This window comes from Mus pahari, chromosome 18 (genome assembly GCF_900095145.1).
Source record: "Mus pahari chromosome 18, PAHARI_EIJ_v1.1, whole genome shotgun sequence".
NCBI classification, from domain to species: Eukaryota; Metazoa; Chordata; class Mammalia; order Rodentia; family Muridae; genus Mus; species Mus pahari.
Genome location: NC_034607.1, coordinates 21,374,925 through 21,398,293, shown reverse-complemented (window position 1 = coordinate 21,398,293; position 23,369 = coordinate 21,374,925). Strand labels below are relative to the sequence as shown.

General features: G+C 41.6%; 1 protein-coding gene across 1 annotated transcript in view; it reads left to right on the top strand.

The window, feature by feature from the left end:
* The window catches only part of LOC110335818 (sulfotransferase 1C1), a 29,421-nt gene extending 6,330 nt beyond the window's left edge, over positions 1–23,091 (top strand). Inside the window, exons 2-8 of the mRNA XM_021218191.1 lie at positions 5,334–5,529; positions 7,409–7,537; positions 10,435–10,532; positions 18,807–18,933; positions 20,423–20,517; positions 22,344–22,524; positions 22,741–23,091. Of these exons, the coding sequence (XP_021073850.1) occupies positions 5,358–5,529; positions 7,409–7,537; positions 10,435–10,532; positions 18,807–18,933; positions 20,423–20,517; positions 22,344–22,524; positions 22,741–22,853 (915 nt within the window). The 5' untranslated portion in view covers positions 5,334–5,357 and the 3' untranslated portion in view covers positions 22,854–23,091. The remainder of the gene's footprint in view (positions 1–5,333; positions 5,530–7,408; positions 7,538–10,434; positions 10,533–18,806; positions 18,934–20,422; positions 20,518–22,343; positions 22,525–22,740) is intronic.
* Positions 23,092–23,369: the final 278 nt, after the last annotated feature.

The window sequence follows — 23,369 nt, the reverse complement described above, 5'->3', positions numbered from 1 at the left end:
ATCTCTTGTATTCTGTTGCTGATGCTCACATCTATGGTTCCTGATTTCTTTCCTAGGGTTTCTATCTCCAGAGTTGTCTCCCTTTGGGTTTTCTTAATTGTTTCTACTTCCATTTTCAGATCCTTAATGGTTTTGTTCAATTCCATTCCCTGTTTGGTTGTGTTTTCCTGTAATTCTTTAAGGGACTTTTGTGTTTCTTCTAGCTGTTTAGCAGTGTTCTCCTGTAATTCCTTGAGGGATTTTTGTGCTTCCTCTTTAAAGAGCTTTTAAGGGCTTCTACTTGTTTAGCATTGTTCTGTATTTCTTTGAGTGAGTTATTAATGTCCTTCTTCAAATCTTCTACCACCACCATGAGATATGATTTTAAATCCACATCTTGCTTTTCAGGTGTGTTGGGGTATCCAGGACTCGCTGTGGTGGGCGTACTGGGTTCTGATGGTGCCCAGTGTTCTTGGTTTCTGTTAGTAAGATTCTTACGTTTGTCTTTCGCCATCTGGAAATCTCTGGTGTTAATGTTCAAGCTGTCTCTGAAGGAGTTTGATCCTCCTGTGATTCTGTTAGCCCCTGTCAGCACTCCTGGGAATCCAATTCTCCCCTGTGTCCCCATGGTCAGAACACTCTCTGCAGGCAAGCTCTCCTCTTGCAAGGCAGGTGTCCAGGAGTCTGGAGTTCTGATCCTCCTTCTGAGTCCTGGGGTCAGAGCCCTCCCTATAGGCCGACTCTCCTCTGGTGATCCGGAGGACCTGCAGTGTGGAGATTCCTCCGGAGTGCTCAGCTGCCTCCGCAGTGATCCTAAAATCGTGTGGGCAGTCCTCTAGGGACCGTGGGGGTGTCTGCCAACTCTGAGTCCTAGGTTCCTAGGTCACCCAGTGCTGGCGCAGACTGGAAGGGACTTGTGCCCCTGGTCAGGTCGGTTCTCTGCTCTCCTAGTGCTGTCTCAGTTCCCATGCGAGATTGGATTGGAGCAGAAGTTGGGTTCCACTCACCAGTGATCCTAAGATCACGTGGGCAGTCCTCCAGGCATCGTGGGGGTGTCTGCCGACTCTGCACCCCAGGTGACCCAGTGCTGGCACAGACCAGAAGTGCTCCATTTCTTCTATTATGTCTTCAATGTCTGAAATTCTCTCCTCCATCTCTTGTCTTTGACTGGTGAAACTTGCCTCTATGTTTTCTGATGGGGTTCCTAAATTTTTCATTTTCAGAATTTCCTCAGTTTGAGTTTTCTTTATTGATTCTATTTCCTCTCGGGTTCTAAATGGCTTTACTCATTTTATTCCAGTGTTTTCATAGATTTCTTTAAGGAATTTATTCATTTCCTCTTTAAGGATCTCTATCATTTTCATAAAGGCTACCTTAAGTTGCTTTTCCTAGTTTCACCTATCTTAGAATACTCAGGGCCTGCTTTTGTGGATTTATTGGGTTCTTTTGGAGACATATTGCTCTGCCTGTAATTGATTGTGTTTTCACATGGAATATAGGCATGTGGGATTGGAAAGATTGTAATTCTAGGTGGTGATATTGTTTATTCTGTGATTTCAGAGAGAAAACCCAATTCAACCATTTTACACCAAATTTAAAACAGCTTCATTAAGTATTAAATAATGACTAAGATGTAGACTTTGGTCAGGATAACTCCTTGGAGTTTCCCAGCTGAGTGTCCCTATTTATAAAAACAAACCCACAGGCAACTATACTATCCTATGAGGCTATTTTATTTTCCAAGAACTACAACTTCCAGCATTCCAGGAAGTTGCCTTGTCCTTAGGCAAGTGGGACTTACAGGTTAATTTTAGGCATTATGATATCTGTTCTTCTCTTCTGGGGGCCTAGTGTTTCACTCCTCATTTTTGTTTCCTCTATGGTACTTAGGAGGATGTGGTGGCAATGTGTTACCTGGTAGACAATTCTTTGGTGGTCCTGATAGATGTGGTCATTGGATGTTCCAAAAAAAAATTGTGTTTCTCATTATTGGGAACTGATTTAAGAATGAAATGAACTGGGGGGTGGCTCTGGAGATGATAAAAGAGGGAGTAAAGCTAAGTATTCACTGGGTATTTTTTTAATCCCCTGAGAATGGAAACAGAGTGAGGAGAGGCCACAGCACAAGGTCTACTACAGAGCTTGGGTTGAGACTGGGGGATTTAGAGTTGATGGAATGGAGAGAGATAGGCATAGATCTGTGTTTAGCCTACTTATATTTCTTGTCAGAGTGGCCTGTGAGATTCTTTGAAGTGCCTGCTAAAGTTGGGGTATATAGTACAAATCAGTGAGTGTGCAAAAGGAAGTTAGGGGAGGAAGATCTGTGTGATCCACTGGAAATGGATACAGGAAGTAGAATGAGTAAGGCTACAGCCAGTGTTCTACAGAGACATGGATGGGACTGGAGAATTTGATATTGAAGAGCAGAGGGACAAGTGAAGACCTGCCTATCTGATTCCCTAGGGGAATGGCCCTTGGTTTCCATGGAATCGGTTATTTGGTTTCCATCAAAGTCAAAGCAGAGTATTGGCTTCTCTTTTCATCTACATAAGTCACTCTCAACAAACCCTTTGGGAGTTACATGTCAGATATCTTGCATATCTGACATTTACATTACGTTTTGTAACAATAACAAAACTGCAGTTAGGCTGTGGTTGGGGATCACTGCCACATGAAGAACTGTGTGAAAGGGTCATAGAATTAGGAAGGTTGAGGACCACCGATCTAGAGCAATCTCCCAGCCTCTTTTGTTTTGCAGTGTTTACCTCTGAGCAGTTCTCCTATGAGCAGCATGGGTCACATTCTGATTATTCAATATTTTTTCCTCCCATTAAGATTCAGAATAAATGATTTTGGCAAAAAAGACCACAGAAAATGTTGTTCAGATTTCAATCCTGTTGACAACTTGTAAAAAAAAAATAGTATGCTGAATGAAGAAAAGAGAAAACATGAGATTTTCTCATGCTTTCTTTACTAGCCTTTCAGTCTCCTCCTTATATTTTTCTCCCAGATGACTGAAATGGAACCCAGTCCCTTGTAAATGCTCAATCTCTAAACTACAACATCAACTACAGTAAAAAATATATAGAACATATTATTTATCATTTTAGTATGAACACAAATGAAATACAGATTACAAAAACATTGTGAAGATAATAGCATAACCAAATCTGAACTGTGACTGTAATTTATTATGTGATTATAATTTCTCATGTGGTGAAAAAGGGAAGGAGGGAGAAAAATTGGCAACGGGGTTTAGCTGTCTATAATACTGTACCTATTAAAACCAATAAGACAAATTGCTATCGTTTGAGTGTCATAAAACAAATAAAGCAACTTATCTTTTGAGTGTCAGATTTCAGGCTGCTCTTAGATCTATTTTTGTGTGTTTTTTGAATTATTTTTATTTTATTTATTTACTTATTTGGGGACTAGCACATGGTACCACATGCCTTTAGTCTCAGGAGGTAGGTGGATCTCTGTCATTTTCAGGCCAGACGAGTCAAGACCCAGTGAAGCCGATGCTACAGAGTAAGACCCTGGACCACCGCTACCCCCCTCCCCCAGAAAAAGCAAAAAACCCTCCAAATCAAACCAACCATATATAAAAAGGAAGAAAGGAAGAGAGAGAGGAAGAAAGGAAGAAGGAGAAAGAGAGAGAGAGAGAGAGAGAGAGAGAGAGAGAGAGAGAGAGAGAGAAGAAAAGAGTAAGACATTCATGTGCACAGTAGTAAAAGATGAATGGAAGCATATGAGTGAAGTTTCCACAAACATCCGTGAGAGCCTGCCGTAACTGCGTTGCTAAGGTCAACTGAGAGTTGATGGACATCATCTGTTCTTCCCTACTACCATTTCACTTATATGGGACTGGGGTGGTCTTTCTCTTAATACTCCTATACTGTGGCTTTTCCCCCCACCAAGTGCTTTCCCTAAGAGGGGAATAGCTTAGCATCTTTTTGCTGTTCTGGCCCCAGAATCTCTGCCAGGGAACTCCAGGCATGAGCAATCCCATATTAAAGGGAAGTACACAAAATATTTACAAGAACCCAGAAAAGAACTTTGAAGAGTTTCCACTTCTTCATGCAGGGTCTAACCATGTCGGGCAGGTCTGTTTTATGTCCCGTTCCTCTGATTCCTCAACAAGAGACTTTACCACGGGGACTTTATTCTAGGCTGAAGAGTTTCTAGAGTACTTCTGCCGTGTTGTCATTTTATTTTTCTTATCCAGTCATTACAAGTCTCTGACCCTAGACCAAAGGATCAAATAAACCTTACTGCATACTTTCCTCCTGGGAGTGTGGGGTTGGTTGTTCGTTTTCCAAATATAAGGTCCACTGGTCCCCTTAGGAATAAGTAAGTGTGCAGGATGAGAAGAGCTGTTACTTCAAGTCTGATTTCACCACATTGGGTACACAGGTAAGGAAAATGTGTCGCCAAGTGATTTACAAAGAAAAAAGTCTTGTCAGGACTTCGGTGGTTTCAAACAAACTGATGTGTACTTGGTGATTACCCAGTGATTTCACAGGTAACCATTGCTTCTGTGTTATAACAATCCCCACTGCAGAGGGGCAGTGGTGGCACATGCCTTTAATCCTAGCACTTGGGAGGCAGAGGCAGGCAGATTTCTGAGTTCGAGGCCAACCTGGTCTACAGAGTGAGTTCTAGGGCAGCCAGGGCTATACAGAGAATCCCTGACTTGAAAAACCAAAATAATTAATAATAATAATAATAATAATAATAATAATAATAATAATAATCCCCACTGCAAAGTCTGGCTCACCTAGTTTCTGAACGAACTCCTCATCTACATTTCACTTCTGGGTAGCTGCTATGTCAGCTTCATATTGCTGCTTAAGAGATTACTACGAATTTGGTGGTTTAAAGCAACCTAAGCTTTCTAGCTTCCAGATATAGAGACCCAAGTTTTAAGGTCAGACTTTCGGTGGGGCTGCTCTCCTCCAAGTCCTGGGAAGGTGAGATGGGATGCATTCTCGGCCTCAGCTCTTCCACATTGTGTCTTCGACTCTGCCTCTGCCTGTGTTCATGTCTCTCTGTCTCCGACTGCCCCTGTCATTTTCTGTCTGAATTAGTGGCTGCTTTCAAACTCACTATGTAGCGGAGGGCAACCTTTGTCTTCCTTCCTCAGTTCTGGGATGACAAGTTTACCCTACCAGGCCTGAGCTTCACACACACACACACATCCTATGGAGCTTGTAAAACTATTGGCATTCACAGTCATGCTATCGTGCAGTCATTTCTGCCCCCTAATCACCGCCGTCTTCCCATATTCATGTTCCCTCCCTTTCAAAGTTAACTCTAAATATTAGAAATAGCATTCATTTCCTTTCCTACAGAACAAGTCAAGTCCCCATTCTAAGATGCCCTTGGAAGAAATGAAAGACCTCCACCTTGATAAACAGAACATGCAGCCAGAAACCAGGGAAGTGAATGGGATTCCCATGTCCAAGATGATGAGTGAAAACTGGGACAAAATTTGGAACTTCCAAGCAAAGCCTGATGATCTCCTCATTGCAACCTATGCAAAAGCAGGTAGGTGTAAGGAAAAGTAACAGGAAAGGCCTCTTACACAGAACAAGTGCTTCCAACATGGGCATCTGCATTAAAAGAGGATGGGTGGTGCTTTATCTAGGCAAGTCCCTGGCGGGGGGTGGGGGGACAAAATAGAAAAAAAAAAACAACCGTTTCAACTCATAAAGTTCAGTACCCTATGCCACTGGATCCTCCTTCAATAAAGCTCTTGAAAGACAGAGATGGTCCAAGCATAACAAACCGCCAAAGACTAAGTGAAATTATGAAGTGTTCACACAGAAATTACACAGCACAAACTGTGGGAAATAAAATGGAAATTCTTGGATCCTGCCAGCCCCCCACTCTTCTGTATTCACCTCTCTAGCACCTAAGCTTTCTAGTATCCTAGATTAGCATGGACTTGAGCACTTGCAGCCCAGAACACATGTACACCCACTGTGAGAAAAATGGAGAAGAGTTACCAGTTATTAGAATCCCAGGGAACAAAGAGGGGACTGTGTAAAAGGGTCAGTAAAGACAAAGAATGACATGGGCCTGATCAGGGGAGTTGAATGACTCATGGGGTTTTCCCCTCCCTCCCCAGTACCATTTTTTTTTATCATCCCACATAGTATGATAGAGTTAGTAGTTTGGGCACTTGATTTAGTAACAGAGACTTTTGGCATAAAGATACAGATGAATTTAGAAAAAGGACCACATCTGTGCTCTATATTGGTTGGCCTTTCCATGCCTGTTGCTTAGGAGTTTCTAAACAAAGATTCAGGTTCTCTATTTCTGTCTGGCTTTCACTGGACATGTGGCTTTCCCACATCTGAACTCAATCATTCACTTTTTCTTAGAGCAAAAATTTTTGATACGTCTAGCTTGAAAAATATGCATCTACCTGCAAGGACCTCTAACCTCTGGCCAATGGTCTCTTCTTTCTCCCCCCCCCTTCTTCTCCTCCTCCTCCTTCTCCTCCTCCCCTCCTCCTCCTCCTCCTTCTTCTCTCTCTCAATCTCTCTCTCACTCTCTCAATCTCTCTCCCACTCTCTCAATCTCTCTTTCAACCTCTCTCTCTCTCTCTCTCTCTCTCTCTCTCTCTCTCTCTCTCTCCCATCTTTGGCCTTATTTTTGTATTTCTCTCAGCACCTCTTAACCTCCCATAAACACTACATGACTACATGTACTTCCAGGTGGAACAAACCTGCCCTGGTCCTGTCCAGATAATATTATTTTCTAGGGCAGGTGACATTCAATTTGTACTTCCATTCTTCATGTCAAAACAGTCATATAGTTCTACTCAAGCCTTTAAACCATAAGTAAGAATCCTTCCTGTGCACTGCTCAAATACATTTTTCCCTTCCCAGCCTTCCTGTAGCAATAGCTACATTTGTTATGTTTATTCCTAGTGTGTTTGGTTTATCTGTGAGAAAAAGAGACAGTCAAAAGTAGTGACTGCATCTTGGAACAAGAAAAACTTGTATCTCTTAATTTGAAAGAGAAGAGTAAATGTCTGATAGGCAAGAAGGAGTCTCTGTCATGTCTCCCCCCAAAAGGACCATCAGCTTATGAAAGCAAATACATTGGCTAATTCACCTTTGATTCAATCCACATTTGCCTGACTCCATATTTATTCACTCAAACTCCATTTATGAGAGACAAAGTACTTTATCGAATGCCAGGCAGAAAGAGGACAGAGAATTAAAAACAGCATATACTACAAGCACAATGTGACAATGAGCACAGAGGGCCATTAGTGCTTAGAGGAAGACAAGGAATGTAATAGGTGAGCTGATTCTATCCAGAACCCAGCAAATCTGAACTATGTGAGTGATTGATTAAGAAGAATTGAATTGTGCCATGAGTGGGTAGAACTGAAAATAACTAATGCTTCCAGGTACCACCTGGACACAGGAAATTGTGGACATGATCCAAAATGATGGGGATATTCAAAAGTGCCAGCGGGCCAACACCTATGACCGACACCCTTTCATTGAGTGGACTTTGCCTCCACCCCTCACCTCAGGTGAGTTTCCCCAACTGGGTACAGGGGACTATAATCATTGTGCAGTACCAGTTTTTACCTCAGAGGAAGATAATTTCTACAGTCTTCCTTCTAAAAAATGTCACTTTCAAATGGAACCAGGAAGGACTGTGAAAATAGCCCAGGTCTAACACAACACAGTTCCTGTCCTGAAATGCATTGTTAGGTAGCATAAGGCACACAAGACGTTCCATCATCTGAAGTGCCGTGCATGTATAAGAGGTCAATATAGTCCTGGGCTACCGTTTGGACCATATGTGTCACCAAAGTCTGAAAGTCAAATGCCTGCTCCCCCAGGAAGGTACTTGGGAGAAGCACTAGAGACCCATGTGGTTAGCCTTTGGTGTGATAGATTTAAGCCACGAATCCTGCCCTTTAGCAGATAATAGAACCGTAACCTCGGACCCTATTGTATATGGCCTGAGAAGAAAGGCTTTGTGCTACCACATGCTCCACCATGATATGCTTCCTCAGCACAGGATGAAAGAAAGAAGGCCACTATCTGTGTAAGTTCTTAAGCCGTCTGCTGAAGCAGACCTTTGTTTTTTTCCAACTTGATCATGTCTGGCATCATCATATAATGATAATGGCAGATAATATGCATTACCATTCCAAAACAGAGGAAAGGGGGCATAGTTAGAACAAAAGCAAGACCAACATCTGATGTCAAGTGCTCTTCAGATCTCCAACTCCTTTTAGTTTTTTTGGTTGACTGCAAAATACTTTTTTTTCCTCTTGGGCTGGTTCCACTACCTATTAGCCACTTTTCTTAGCAGGTATCCCATGTCACTATGATCTCCAACATCTTGGAATCTCCAAGGCAATCCAGGCTTCACGTTCAAAGTTTCAAAAATGGTCTTTCTAGACCTCTATGCAAAGACACTCCTGACATAGGGCTCTGCCACTTTCCTTAGTTGCAAAAAGAGATTCCAGAACTCCTTTCTTGTGTCCTTGACTCTAAAGCCAGAAGCACATGGCTGAAGTTGCCAACCTCTGATGTTTACTGAAACTGGAACATGGCTCCCTTTTGTCGAATAAAGTTTCACCAGCTTTCCTGTTTGGAAAGCTTCCTTTACTGCTTAAGCTTGGCTGTCCTAGAACTTGCTCTGTAGACCAGGCCAGCCTTGACCTCAGAGATCTGCCTGTCTTAGGCTCTGGGGTGTTTCCTGGGGTTTCCCAATCTATTGGTGTGACTAGGTAGTGAAGGCTATGATAATCACAGGTTTCTTCCCTGGGGTTTAGGATCAATGAGTATGATGGGTTAACAAAGGCTATGTTAATCACCCTTCTATTCTCTGGGGCTTCTGGATACACGGGTATATAGGTCTGAAAGATTTCCTATAGCCTCTCCAGAAACATGGTAGGAGTTTTAGCTGGTTTATGCAAAACTTCACTAACTTTAGACAAATTTGTAGGCTCTGTACAGTATTGTAAAGACAATTCATCATATATGGGGGGGGGGCTTTCTTACCTTATTCAGTATTGGGGTCCAATTGAAGTCTGGTAGACAGAAAAACAGTTTCCAGAATCAGGGGGTCTTCAGAGGCTATGGATTTCCTTCCTTCCCTCTGGATCTCTGCCTCCCAACCCCTCCAGAGAAGTGGACTTCACATTCTGATTATCATGCTCTGAAAATGAACATAAAGTTTTATAATCTGTATTCCAAAGAGAAGATTCAGACTACCCATGAGACTCACTTTCCCCACATCTGCCTACAAATGGAAAAGATTAATGGGGACACAGAAAGAACCAAAGACAGACAAGGGACAGAGACAATGAAAATGATCCAACAAACAGAGGACACATATTGGTGGCCACCAAGACAAACCAGATCCTGAGGATTTGCAGTGCCCTCCTGGCTAGAACCAGGGCTCAGGAATTCTTAAATTATTTCCAGATTTTACCATAAGTCCTATCATGATTGACATCTAAGACATACCAGAAACCCAAAACCTTGGTTTATCTTATCTCCAGGGGTCCCAAATATAGGGGCACACATGGACTCCTTCAAAACTTTTAGAGGATAAGTGGGGGGGGGGGGGGGGAGTAGTCAATTCCTGAGGTTGAGGAACAATTTTTCAATGGCCTTCCTATTACCAACAGCTCTTACCCTTACATAGAAGGAACCCAACTTAGGGGTCAGGGGTCTTTTCCTCAGGCATTTTTGTGGGACCTCAAAATGTTATATGGTTTGAAGAAAAAACACCTGAAAGGCCTGAATAAGTCAAATTAAATGGAGCCTTTATTTATGACCAGCAAGCTTGTCCCAGAGAGAGAAGCAGCCACAACCTCTAGACTTGTTCAATATTTGAATAGCAAAACCTTCAATTGAAACATACAGAATGGCAGCTGTGGACATACGCAACAAGAAAGCATTGTTTACAGAACGGAGAGAGAGCAATTTAGAACTCAGGTATTTCTCTTAGCCTTGAGGTCAGGAACATATTGTATAGGAATTTATGGCTGGTCCAGAGACAATTTACCCAGTATAGTTTTAGCACTTAAAGTATCCTTAAGAATACTTTCATAGGATGGCATAACTATAGGTCAGAATCCACTACAAAGTAAATAAAAAGTTCCAGTGACTACCCCTTCCTGAGTCCATCTTTAGGATCCTGACATGGAATCTAAGTTTAGGCAAAGGGGAGGAGGTATGTATAACTAAGTCCTTTTCAAGGTGTAGTTTCATCCGTCATTGTGGAGTATACACTAGAATGAGCCAGAAATCCACCCTCAAGACAGAGGAAGACATAGATCTTACATGTATAAGACTGTAGACTTAATCATCTGGCCAATACAGTTTCTAGTATTTAACACAGCATTGGATCCACATAGCTGGGGACAAAGATCTGGCTAAACCATGTTGTCTTGCCTCCCAGGTCTGGATCTGGCTAACAAAATGCCTTCCCCTAGAACCCTGAAGACCCATCTGCCGGTTCAAATGCTGCCGCCTTCCTTCTGGAAAGAAAACTCAAAGGTAAGACCAGCCTAATTATGTTCATTAAAACAGAAACAACCAATGGAAACTATAGGGTACATGGTGGCATTACCCCAGAGCCCACATTTTCCTTTTTGCACCCACCTTTCCTTCAGAATATGATTGTTGGGTGCCACTGGAAGTTTTCTTACAAAATTTTGATCATCTGCCCACTAACCCGTGTTCAATGAGAAAAGTCATTATACAAAAGATGGGTTTCCTGTTTAAAGGTGGAGTTTAATTTGGAACCTCTTTGGTGTGGGGACCGAGGACTTACATGAGAGAGCAGTCTATCTGGGGAAACCTGTCTGGGTAAAGTAAAACGTGTTAGTAAGATTTCTGAAAACACAGGCCGCAGTGCAGGCCCATGCAATATTCAACAAAGAGTTCTCCTAAAGCCAACTATCCAAGAATTTCTGCCTCTGGATTTCTGCTGTGCCAACTCCTTAGCCACAAGCATCCCTTCTGAAATATGCCCTTGTTCAGTACATGATAGTTTATTAAGACAGTAGCAGCTAAGGCCGTCTGACGATATCCTTCCTACAGCCATGGACCAAACAACCATGATCTGCCCTTATAGCAACTTTATCTCCTGAAGCTAGATCCCAGTATAGTGCTTCTCTTTCCTCTATTTAATCTGCTTTAACACTTCTTAATTGTAATCCTACACAAGTGTAGACATAGATTTATACTAAACTCAAACCTCTGAACATACCAACAAACAGATGAAGGAAGACGGGTTTGGTGGCAATGTCATCAACAAGTCTTGAAATAAATAAAAAAGTTTATTTGAAGAATTACTGTCACTACCACAGCAAACAGACAGCATGGGATCTGACAAGAACTCAAGCCTATGACGGAGAGTCCCTTGTTATAGGCCAGAATGTTTCATTCAGTCGGCCTATTTGATTCCTAGGTAGCTCAGAGATAGAAAGAATTCTGGGATAGGAATGTGCAAGTCCAAGAACATTGGAGAGAAATGACACACTTAGTCAAGGCGTATTTGTTGTTCAGAAGAAGAATGTTGTGCAGTGGTAGCCTCTGACGGGTTGGCCCTAACAACGTGAGCATATAAATTTTCTCAAGAAAATGAGAATTATGTCTGCCATTTTCCTGGAATGCCAGCAACTGAGGAATCTGTTATGGAGTTGGAGATTCACATTCTCTCCGTAGGGGTTGTCTTAGTTAGGGTTTCCATTGCTGTGAAGAGACACCATGACCAAGGTAATACTTATAAAGACAAAAATTTAACTGGGACTGGTTTACAGGCAGCAGAAGTGGGAGACTACCTTCCATACTGGGCATAACTTAAACATAGGAGACCTCAAAGCCTGCTCCCATAGTGACAGACTTCTTCCAAGAAGGCCACACCTACTCCAATAAGAACACACTTCTTACTAGTGCCACTGCTAATGGGCCAAGTTCAACCACATGAGTCTCTGGGGACCAAAGTTACTAAAACCTCAAGTGGCCTGGCATTTGCTATATAGTAACTGGATGAATGAAGTTAATGCGGTGATCATGGACTGAATCGAAGGCAGCTCTGTAGTCTCACAAATTCCCACAAATACCTTCTCTTATTAAAGGTACTTTTGACGTTTGAGAACCAATAATCTCGCCAGAACTTGGGGGGATTCCATGCATGGTTATCATATGATAATACGGAAATAGGACTCTTAGTCTCATTAATGAAGAAGTACAAGAATGTATTCAAATGCAACTCAAGGGCAACTATTTTGGAATTGAAAAGAAAAACCTCAGGGGAGGCAAGCAGTCAATATTGTCATCTGCCTGGAAGAAGAGAATGGAGACGAGAAGGAGGAGGGAGAGTCATGATGTGTGAGTTAAACATGGAGGTTAGTAGCTATGTAGTGGACAAGCAGCCACTAGGCAGTGTCGGGGCAGCACTAGAGAAAGGATACAAAAGCCTAAAGTGACAGGTTATCTCCACCAATGAAATGAGCCAATTCATGACAAAATAAATATAAAGGTAGGCTAACTGGGGTTGCCTCTCAGTTGGGTTTAAACAGTCCCACGGAACAAGGCCAAGGAAGTTGATACACAGACAGGAAGACAGAAGGGAGAGAGAGAAAGAGAGGGAAGGGGAGGGGGGAGAGGGAGAGGGAGAGGGAGAGGGAGAGCGAGGAGAGGGAGAGGGAGAGGGAGAGGGAGAGGGAGAGGGAGAGGGAGGAGAGAACAAAATGTTGGGTTATACAGTGAATGAAGAGCCACTGGGTGAGAGGAAGCACAGCCCCTGCGCTGGAAAGTTCAGCATAGAGGGTAGGGTATGCCAGCCATGCCCTGTAACAGGTAAGGACTGAGAGATTTGAAAAGCTGGAGGCCAGGTCTACTTTGCTATGTTACATATGCACCTTAGCCCCTGTTCCCAGGGCTGAACCCCAACATTCCAGGCTTTTGTTGATAATAAATGAGTAAGAGGCAACACAATTGTCTGTGACAACTTTCTGCTGACATTGGGGCATCCTTAATGGAGGTCCAAAAGCTGTAATTTTGGCCACTCCTAGGAAGAGTGGGGCTAATGTACAAGCTCTGCATGACCTTCTGGAGTTAGAGATGTGCAGGCCCAGTTGAAGCAGTTTGTAGGCTATACACACCTAAGAGTAGCCACTTCAGATATGTATGTATGTATGTATGTATGTATGTATGTATGTATGTACGTACTCACGCAGGTGCACATACACACACACACACACACACACATACACACATATTAGGGGAATAAGATAAAACTAAGAAGTTTAGGGAGAACATTTTTTTCTTGGGTGTACATTTCAAACTTTAAGACTGATCTTGGGAGTTGGGGTCAAGGGAGTCTCAAAACCAGGGGCCAGATCTCACCCTCAGGACTAAGCAGGTGGGGAAAGAGGCTGTTGATTACCAATACTTACTTGGAATCCTTTAAGAATCTTTTTAAGTTTACAAAAAGAGATACATTTTAGATATCTTTGTATTATAACTGTAATCTGTACTAAAATCTATATTGTAGAAAAAGCAATAGACTCATGCTTTTGAGACACAGTAAAACCTACAATAAAATGATTTGGGTGAAAAGTATTAAGACCCTGTCCTCTCTCCAGAAGACTAGGTGTATATAATTCTAGCACAATGAGAAGCACTTTCTTATCACAGTTTAAAGTTTAATCTCTTCTAGCCCTCATAACTTGCATTTAACAACCTTAAAACACCTTCTTAGACTCTTATTTTCTTAGGTCCTCAGCTTAAGCTTTTATATCCTTAGACCTAACATAAACTTACACTTTTTCCTATCCAATTGTTCACCGTGAGACACAGGTAACCAGTTGATTACAGGTGGGGAGCACTCACCGTAAGTTGACTTTCTTTAGATAAAGGACTCATAAGAGGATATTTCTTTCACTAGCCTAGTCTTCAAACACATCAAAGACCTGAGAAGAATAAATTTCCACCTGAGTAAGTAGGAAGTGCTGATGAAGCAGCTTCGGAGTTTATTAAAAATTTCCAGCTACCTAGCCCCCAGATTCCTCTGTGGTCGCTGGGGCATCTTTCTTCAGCTGCCAGGCCCCTGGAAGACTTTTCTGTGGAGCTGGAACGTGGGAAGGCTATCTTATCTTTGTCTAGTCAAAGTAAAGCAGTCAGTTTTCCAGTGTCCTGCCTGTTCATCGTTTAGGCAGTGTTCTGTCAGCAGTCAAGGCAAAGGACAGTCTACAGTCCAGTGACCAGCTTTGACACATATGAAACAAGCTTCAAGTGGAAGTTCTTCTGTATCCATCTTCTCATGGGAGGTGATTAGTGGTACTGTTAGGAGCTGGCATGTCTATTAGTAAAAGCTGCTTAGCAAACCTGTTAAACGACATGTTCTGTATGTCTCTGAAGTGGCTGAGGACCATCTGCCTATCTAAATAGACAAACTGCTTCTTTCTACTTATCCATCCTAGGCTTAACCTTGAAGACATATACAGGAGGCTAAATAAGGCCATTCTTGTTTCCTATGAGTCTTCATGATTTTGAATTGAATCTCTTCTCGTAACAAAATAAAAGTTTTAATCATAGATACAGTTTATAGATACTGGCAACTTAATTGCACCATTACATGCCATCGTAGTTTTTTGTATGGATTAGTTTATCCAAACAACTAAAGCATAAAAGACAAAGAAGTTACAAATGTAACATTAGCAAAATGGGGCTATAATACTTTAAGCCTGTGATTTTTAGCCTTTTTAAATGTTGTAATCCTTTAAAAAAAATTTTCCAACCCATAACAGACAGGGCTCCCAGCTATGTGGCCACCACTAGTCAAGATGGTGGTGAAGTCATGGCTCCACCTTCTTTATCCCACAGTCAAGGTGACAACCAGCCATACATTGCTCACTGCCAACTAGGGTGTAGTCAAATAGCTGTGGCAGGTGATTTAGAAGGACAAGGATATTCCATCACCATAACTGTCGTTGGAACAGGAAAGAAGTGGATGCAGTGACACAGTTAGGCAGTACCTGTAGCCTCGTGTGCAAAGGTGCTCAACACCTAAAGCTGTTTTGGAGTGAAGGAGAGAGAAGGGGTACAAACGTGTTGTTTCAAAAATGCATGGACTCCCAAATTCAGACTGAAGCTGTCCGTGCCAGGTCTGCAACAAGCCTGGTTTGGATAAATTTCACAGCAGGTATCAGTGATATCCATTTTCTCAGCCTGTGCCAGTAGGTACCAGAAAACATTGTCCTAAACATAAGCCTGGGGTTGGACAGTAGGGGTGGGGTAGCCTCAGGTCAACATCTTTTAAATCTGAAGACTCACTTGGAACAAAAACTGTCTTTGCTCTGGACTGGACAGGCTATCCCTGGCAAGGCCTCAGCTTGGCAGAGAGACTGGTACTTGGGTACTGTGCCCAGAATAAGTACCAAGTACTTAAAAGCAGCCTCTGGGAACTGATTACATATAAAGTCCAAAGTTGATCATACAGGCCAAGAGAAGATAGGGGAAAGGAGTAGGCTCCTTGTCTGCCTTGACCTTGGCCTATAGTGCTGGAGGCTAACTCCTCTGAGTCTCAGCACCAGATGGTAGGTTATCTCCACCAATGACATGAGCAAATTCAAGTCAAATTAAAGTATAATGGCAGATTCATGAGGGGCAACTGTCAGTTGGGTTCACCAGTCCCAATTTAAGAGGCCAGGGAAGTTGCCATGCACACATGGAGTCAGAGGGAATAAGGAAGAGTGAAAACAAGAGAAAGCAAGAAAGAGAGAAGCCTAGCCCTTAGTGGGTTGTAAAATTCAACATAATGGGTGGAGTATGCCAGCCATGCTCTGTAACTGGTACGGACTGAGGAATGTTAGAAGAACCTGGAGGCCAGGTCCACTTCGATATGTTAAATTTACACCTCAGCCACTAGTCCACAGTCTGAAACTCAAAATAAAATATCAGAGAAAGCGTGCTTGGGCTCTGACCAGAATCCAAAACAGAGACAGAAAAGGAAAAGAAGAAAGAGTTACGGCCTGATTCATCAAGGCAGACAGGCCCAGCATAATCTCATGGATTTAAAAATTACTATGATATGTGGCAGGAATTCTAGGAATGAAAAGTATAATATCTCAGTAAAGAGTTAGTTATTCCTACTGTCTCTTCAGCAGGGCCTCAATGAATCTACTTCCAGAGAGATGGTCCTTTGACCAAGTGATTGGCCAATCAAATTGGATTAACAGACTCTTCAGGGAGGAAGCACATGTTTCCCACTCAGGGGTAGATTCCACTCTTTATGTAAGAAGGCAAAAGCTGTTCCGTAACGGGCCTTCAGTCCTGCTCTAACCATATTATTGACAACCTTGTAGATCCAATGTCAGAAGAGATACAAACACCAATTTCATCATAACATTAACAACTTTCTGTAAAATCTGTGTTATGAATACTGAAAACTTCTTGGATGGTAGCCGCTCTCTTTATTCACTTGATGTGAATACTAAGTGATTTCTGAGACCTTTGTCTAAACTTCTCATTTTATGATTGTATAGTAGGCTTAACAGTGGCTACTCGGGGCTGTCTGTATCCTAGTCAATATAACCGGGGAATGCAGCTATTGCCCAAATGTGCCTTGCAGGTGTGGTTAAGGATGTAGTGAACAACCTAAATTCTCTAGGCCTTAGATTTCACCATAGAGGTCTTTATAAAAGAGGCGAGCAGAAATAGAAGATGTAGCAACCAAGGCAAAAAGGAAGAATGATTCTAAGAAAGGGTCAGCAGCAAAGAAAGGCACGTGATTTTCAATGCTAGAAGTGACAAGGAAATGCATTGCCCTCTACAATGAAGAAAAGGAAGAAGCCCTGCTGATAGCTTTACTTTATCCCAATGAAACATGGCCTCCAGAACTCTAAGACAATATATCTAATTGTTTTCCGCCAGTATATGTACTTACGATAATTTGTTTACAAGGTGAACTAGAAGCTAATATAAATTATCAGACTTTAAAACTTATATTTGACTTTGGAATCTATATTGTAAGCTCTTTTGCAACTGCCTAGGACTTCTCTTATTTCCAGTCTCTCAATTCTTTAACAGGATACATAACATAAATATTTTACAAAATGGGGGTTAAATATTAAATATTAAATGGGGGTTAAATATTAACTCTAGAAGCATTTGTTTGATAACCATTAGTAGCTGTAATGTAATATATATATTATATATATTATATATTATATATAATAATTATATATTTTATATATATATATAATTGATAAGTGTAGTGCCTCATAATTTGGGGGGGTTCCAAAGTGCTTTCATGAATATTGAATAGAAAGCCAGTAGCAAGAAACAGTCACGCAGGGACTGACAATATTAGTGGAAATGCAATTGGAAAAGCGCATGCTCAGGTAGTTCACCAGAAAAAAAACAAATGATTGAGGCACCATACAAAGGTACTTGAGAAAACATGCGTTTTCTTATATCAGACAAGAAACTTTGTAATACACCTTAAGCAAAATGCCTAGCACAAGGTATTGATGAAGGAAGGAGAGGTTTATTTTGGCTCATTGTTCTGTAAGTTCAAATTTAAGATGAGGTAGTGCTCTTGATTGACCCTCTAGTAAAAATAACATATAATGGTAGAAAAAATTGAAGTAAAAAGTTGAATCTCAAAGTAGAAATGACCTCTGGTGAGAGTAAAAATGAGGAAGAAGGAAGGAGAGGAGGAGAGGGCCATGATATGTTTGTATTGTATACTGCCGGTGTCCTAAGGCGGCTACTTTAAACCCTGCCTCTGAAATGTCCACAGTTCCTTCTTGTTGTGCTACCCTGGAAATTTCTGGCCATCTTGGGAATGTTACTCATGTCAAACCATAACAGTTTCTTCCTCCTCCACTATTGCTGCAAACATACACAGCAACACACAAGAATGGGAGCCAGGTGGCAAGGAATGGAAGGGGACACACAGCAAGAGAAGATAAGGGGTCACCAATCTTTAGTCAGATCATACTGTTGTCTTCAAAAGAGTGCCCTTCCCAAGGGGGACTTTACACTGCCACAGAAGGTGAAAAGTGGGGGAGGCAGGTCCTCTGTGAGATTGGTGACTATCTGTAAAGAAGAGACTGGCGGGCTCACAGCCTTTGCTTCTCCCATAGCCCACTGAGACTCTCTGTTAAGCAAAAGCTAGAGAGGATTTTCAAATGGTGAAACACACCATGCTGCATGGGCTGAACAGTCTCTCCTCCAAATTCATTCATTGAAATTTTAGTTACCAAATTGATAGGATTAAGAGGGAGATCTTTGGTGATCATGTCTTGAAAGTGGGGCCTCACGAATGAGGTTGAGATATTTATTAAAGATAGCTATCTCTGAGGAAGCTGGATTTCCCAGACAATTACAACTTCATCTCAGTTTCTCCAGCCTCCAGAACTGTGAGAAATTATTTTTTTGTTAAAAGGCATCCAGTCTGCAGGATCTTGTTACAGCAGTATAACTGAACTAAGTCGCTAAGGGTACCTTCCTTATTTCTCAAGTTAACTAAGGGTAGCAGCACCATTTATCATGCAAACCACAACCCCTATAAAATAGAAAAGGGGATATAATTAGTAATAATGTTAAGAATACAGTGATAAATCAAAATGGTCCATGAACAAGTTGGAAAAGGTGGTCATGTTGATCATAAAAACACATGAATACCCAATTTCTGAATAAGTTGACCTGTAATATAAAGAATGCTATCAAAGAACACAGTGTCCATACTGAATAGTAACAATGTTTTGTCTTATTTCCTCTTTGCTTCCCATTTCCTTTGCTGGACAAACTTAGATCATCTATGTGGCCAGAAATGCCAAGGACTGCCTGGTATCTTACTACTATTTCTCAAAAATGAATTCAATGCTGCCTGACCCTGGTACCCTGGGAGAATATATTGAAACGTTCAAAGCTGGAAAAGGTGTGTGAAATAAAATGGTGGCATCCTATTTCCTAAGCCATGCAATGACAACAGACAAGATTTTCCATAGACATTTGCATTCCTCAAGGTCAATCACAGAAGATGCTATACTAAGAATAGGTCATTTCTGAAGACTTTGGCAAAGAGACTATTGACAGCTGAGAGCAAAGTTAGGGAAGGGCTAGTGAGAGTTTCTGGTGTTCCCTAGCCCCTGGGACTACCAAAGGGACTTTTAATGTGAACTGAGCTTTGATAGTGCCAGCAGTCAACCACAGTGAGCCAAGAGGAAATACACCAAGGAAACAAGTCCAACATCCCCCTGTCTCCAAAAGCCTTTCAGTGCCTCTTTGAGCAAAGTTCAGCCGTAAGCTGAGTCCCACTTGCTGGGCACGGTTTGCAGAACCAGCAAAAGATAACCAGCATACTTCTTACCACTCACCATCACAGAAAGCAAAGTTGTCCACATACCAGGGAGTAAGACATTTCCCCAAGTTTACTTCAAAATAATACTATTAGAATGTTATTAATACATGTGTACATACAAAACATGGCATATATGTATATTCTATTGAATATATAATGTATTAATATATAACATAGTGCATACTATATTGCATACATAAAATAATGTATATTTAAACAATTATTACTCTTGCTTAACATTAATCTATGTGCATTGTGATGATGCAAGAAAAATAAAGTTTTGAACTCAGTCATAATACAAACTTCCACAGCAGAGAAAGTAGAATAATGGGAATAAAATACAAGGAATTCAGAATGTATCTTGTCATCTGACTCAATACTTTTACAAAAGGAAGCGTCTAAGAGCCAGGGGCAGTAAATGACTTCAAGGAAACTATCTTCTGGGCACAGCAGAGGAGTTGTACATTCCAATTGTGAGAGTATTCATACACCCTGTGAAAGCCCAAGCCATACCAAATCCTAGCATCAAGAGAGGAGTTGGGCAGAAAACTCTTCCCCTAGTGAATGAGCTACTGAGGATTGTTATTTTCTGGAAGATAACTGGACAGTTTTCTCAAGTCAGTTTAATCTAAAAGTATATATAGCCTCTGATAAGTACACCATGCTCCAGTGGAAGACAGCATGTTCAAGGACATTTGAGGAGTACAAATTGGCCTTGTTTGGAATAAAAAGATACACAGCTGAGTAGGAGGAAAAGGCAGAATACTTCTGCAAAGACTTGGGGAGATGGTTGAAAAATTATCAAGTGTGTGTATGTGTGTGTGTGTGTGTGTGTGTGTGTGTGTCTGTGTGTCTGTGTGTGTGTGTGTCTGTGTGTGTGTCTGTGTGTGTCTGTGTCTGTGTGTGTCTGTGTGTGTATGTAAAACTGTCTTCTGCAAGAAATAACTCTGTTCAGGATCTTGGTATTTTGTTTGTATTTATTAATTGTTATTTTTTTATTTAACACAGCCATTCTCATTTGATACGTTTTAAGGTAACAGTGATATCCCCTTTCTTTCCTCCTCAGTGCTGTGGGGCTCCTGGTATGACCATGTAAAGGGATGGTGGGATGTGAAAGACAAACACCGTATTCTCTACCTCTTCTATGAAGACATGAAAGAGGTGATTGCAGTGTGATCTCAACTGCGCCATCCCCCATCCTCATTTACAAAAATCCCAGTGACACCCTGGGATATGGGCTTGTCTGCAGAAGATCCTTGAGGACATTCTCTGCTTCCATGGTGCTCCACAACTCAGTCTCCCCACTAGAAACTCTGCAACTAAGTTTTTCCCTAGAAGCTCTAACTACTTTTCCCCTCTTCGTACTCAATAGTTTTCATGGAATATTTTCTCTTCAAAAAACAGAACAGGTTTTATACTCAAATCAACTGACAAGATTATGGCACTTGTGACCCATCTTACATTATCTAAAAGCTGGAAGATGTCTATCTCACAAAGTGACTAGAATTTTATCCAGTCATAGTTGTAGAGTAGAAAGGGGGAGTTTCTTTATTCCTATTCCCCACCACTGAAGTCCAACATTAACTAAGTTCTAGTCCATGTGAACACTGGGAGGATTAAACACATGTAGTGTGATATTGAACTGACACCTCTCTCTGTTTCATTGTGAATGAGTAGAGTGTAATGCCTAAAATTAATCTGTAAGACACGCCTGCTCAGGAATGAAGCAACTTCCTGGGAAGCTTGGAGTTGTAGCTTTTAGAAAATAACAGAGCCGGGCGTGGTGGTGCACGCCTTTAATCCCAGCACTCGGGAGGCAGAGGCAGGCGGATTTCTGAGTTCGAGGCCAGCCTGGTCTACAGAGTAAGTTCCAGGACAGTCAGGGGTACACAGAGAAACCCTGTCTCGAAAAAAAAAAAAAAAAGAAGTGAGTATCCCACTTAAGTACCAGGAGTGGGAACTGCTCATCTTTCCTTAAAACCGGGCCGGGCGTGGTGGCACACGCCTTTAATCCTAGCACTCGGGAGGCAGAGGCAGGCAGATTTCTGAGTTCGAGGCGAGACTGGTCTACAGAGAGAGTTCCAGGACAGCCAGAGCTATACAGAGAAACCCTGTCTCGAAAAAAAAAACAAAACAAAAAAGAAAGAAAGAAAGAAAGAAAGAAAGAAAGAAAGAAAGAAAGAAAGAAAGAAAGAAAGAAAGAAAATAACAAAGCCTCATGGGAAAAAATACAGTGGCCTACAGGCTTGTCTTTATAAACTCCTGCAACACATGGCTCAAGGCCCTTACGTCTGGGAAACTCCAGGGAATAGACTCCTGACCAGAGTCCATCTCCTACTCAGTATTTAATATTTAATAAAGCTTGCTTAAAATTTGACACAAATTTTAAGTTGGTTTTTCTGGCATATCTTAGGGTTAACAAAGAGCACAGATGTACTTTCACAATCCTGTGGATGGGTGTGCTTATGTTACAAATCCACCTTCCACACCCAAGCTAAGAAGTCCAGTGTGATTTAACCAGAAGCTGTAGCTCCTTTTCTTTCATCAGAATGAGGCAAGCTGCAAGGGTTCATATCCCTGGGTCGACTTGATAGCTCTTTGATTCATTCTCTTATAGACTTCTCATAGCTCACAATCACATTTTGCTGGCTATTGTAGCCACTATACTGAAGTTAATCACCCAAACCAACAGAACCTCAGCTTCATATGATTTCCACACAATCCCTGACACCCAGGAAATAGAATAGCTACCCTCTCGAGATTCCAAGTCCTGTCTCTGGAGGCATTGATCCCCTGCTACAAGTGAATCTCCTAGACAGCAAGAGTAGAAGCTGAAGCAGTCAGTACCCTGCACTAAAACTACTTAAGATCATTTCAATTGGTCCCCTGAAACATCTTTTTCCAAATATTGTTTGTTGATAATGAATAAACAGCATCTCTAAAGGAAGACCAAAATTATTTATTTTGTTTAACTGTTCTGTATACAGGATCCTAAAAGGGAAATTAAGAAGATAGTGAAATTCCTGGAAAAAGACATATCAGAGGAAGTTCTAAATAAAATCATCCATCACACCTCCTTTGATGTAATGAAGCAGAACCCAATGGCCAACTATACCACTCTACCCTCCAGTATCATGGACCACTCTATATCTCCTTTCATGAGAAAAGGTAGGTGAGACTGACATTCTGAGATGTCAAATAAGTCTCATGGTCCTGCTTATATTTTCCACCATCATTCCATGCTACCTGACTTACTTTGCTAATAGGTGTAATGTTGGAGAGAAGTGGCTTGTATACCTGTCCATCTTGGTGCAGGTCATAGGGGTGTATAGGCACTCCTCCTCTGTGCCTGCAGCACCCCCCTAAGACTTCTCTTTGTTTCAGGGATGCCTGGAGACTGGAAGAACTACTTTACCGTGGCACAAAGTGAGGACTTTGATGAAGACTACCGGAAGAAGATGGCAGGGAGCACGATTACCTTCCGCACAGAGATCTGAGAGAGCAGTAGGGTAGAGGGAATCCCTAGATTTTTTTGACTGTATGTTTTAGCTATTTGAGCCTTCATTCCTAAGCCGTTGAGTGGTTCCGTATGTCCTATGATACTATTTCATCAAAATGTAATCAGACCTTCTACAGAAAGATTTTGGTTGCACTATGTGATTATTCTTATTGATACCTGCCACACAACCATGTATTTTACTGCACTTAGGAAAAATAAACGGAGTACCTTCACTAGCCTACAGTTGTTTTGTCTCACAGCAAAGCTCATTAATAGAAACACACACAGGGAAACGGGATTCGACATGAAGACTGGCTAATTTTCTTAACAATTGTCTTCATCTGTTCTATGACACTTTAACAAAACAACTGATTTGTTTACAAAGAATAAAACTACTTCTTATGTACTCCTTTGAAGCCTGGGTGACTAAAGTCAAAGTTCCACACTGACAAGATCCTTCTTATTGATGGAATATGGAAGGCACAGAGGGGCAGGAGAGGTCACGTTCACGCTT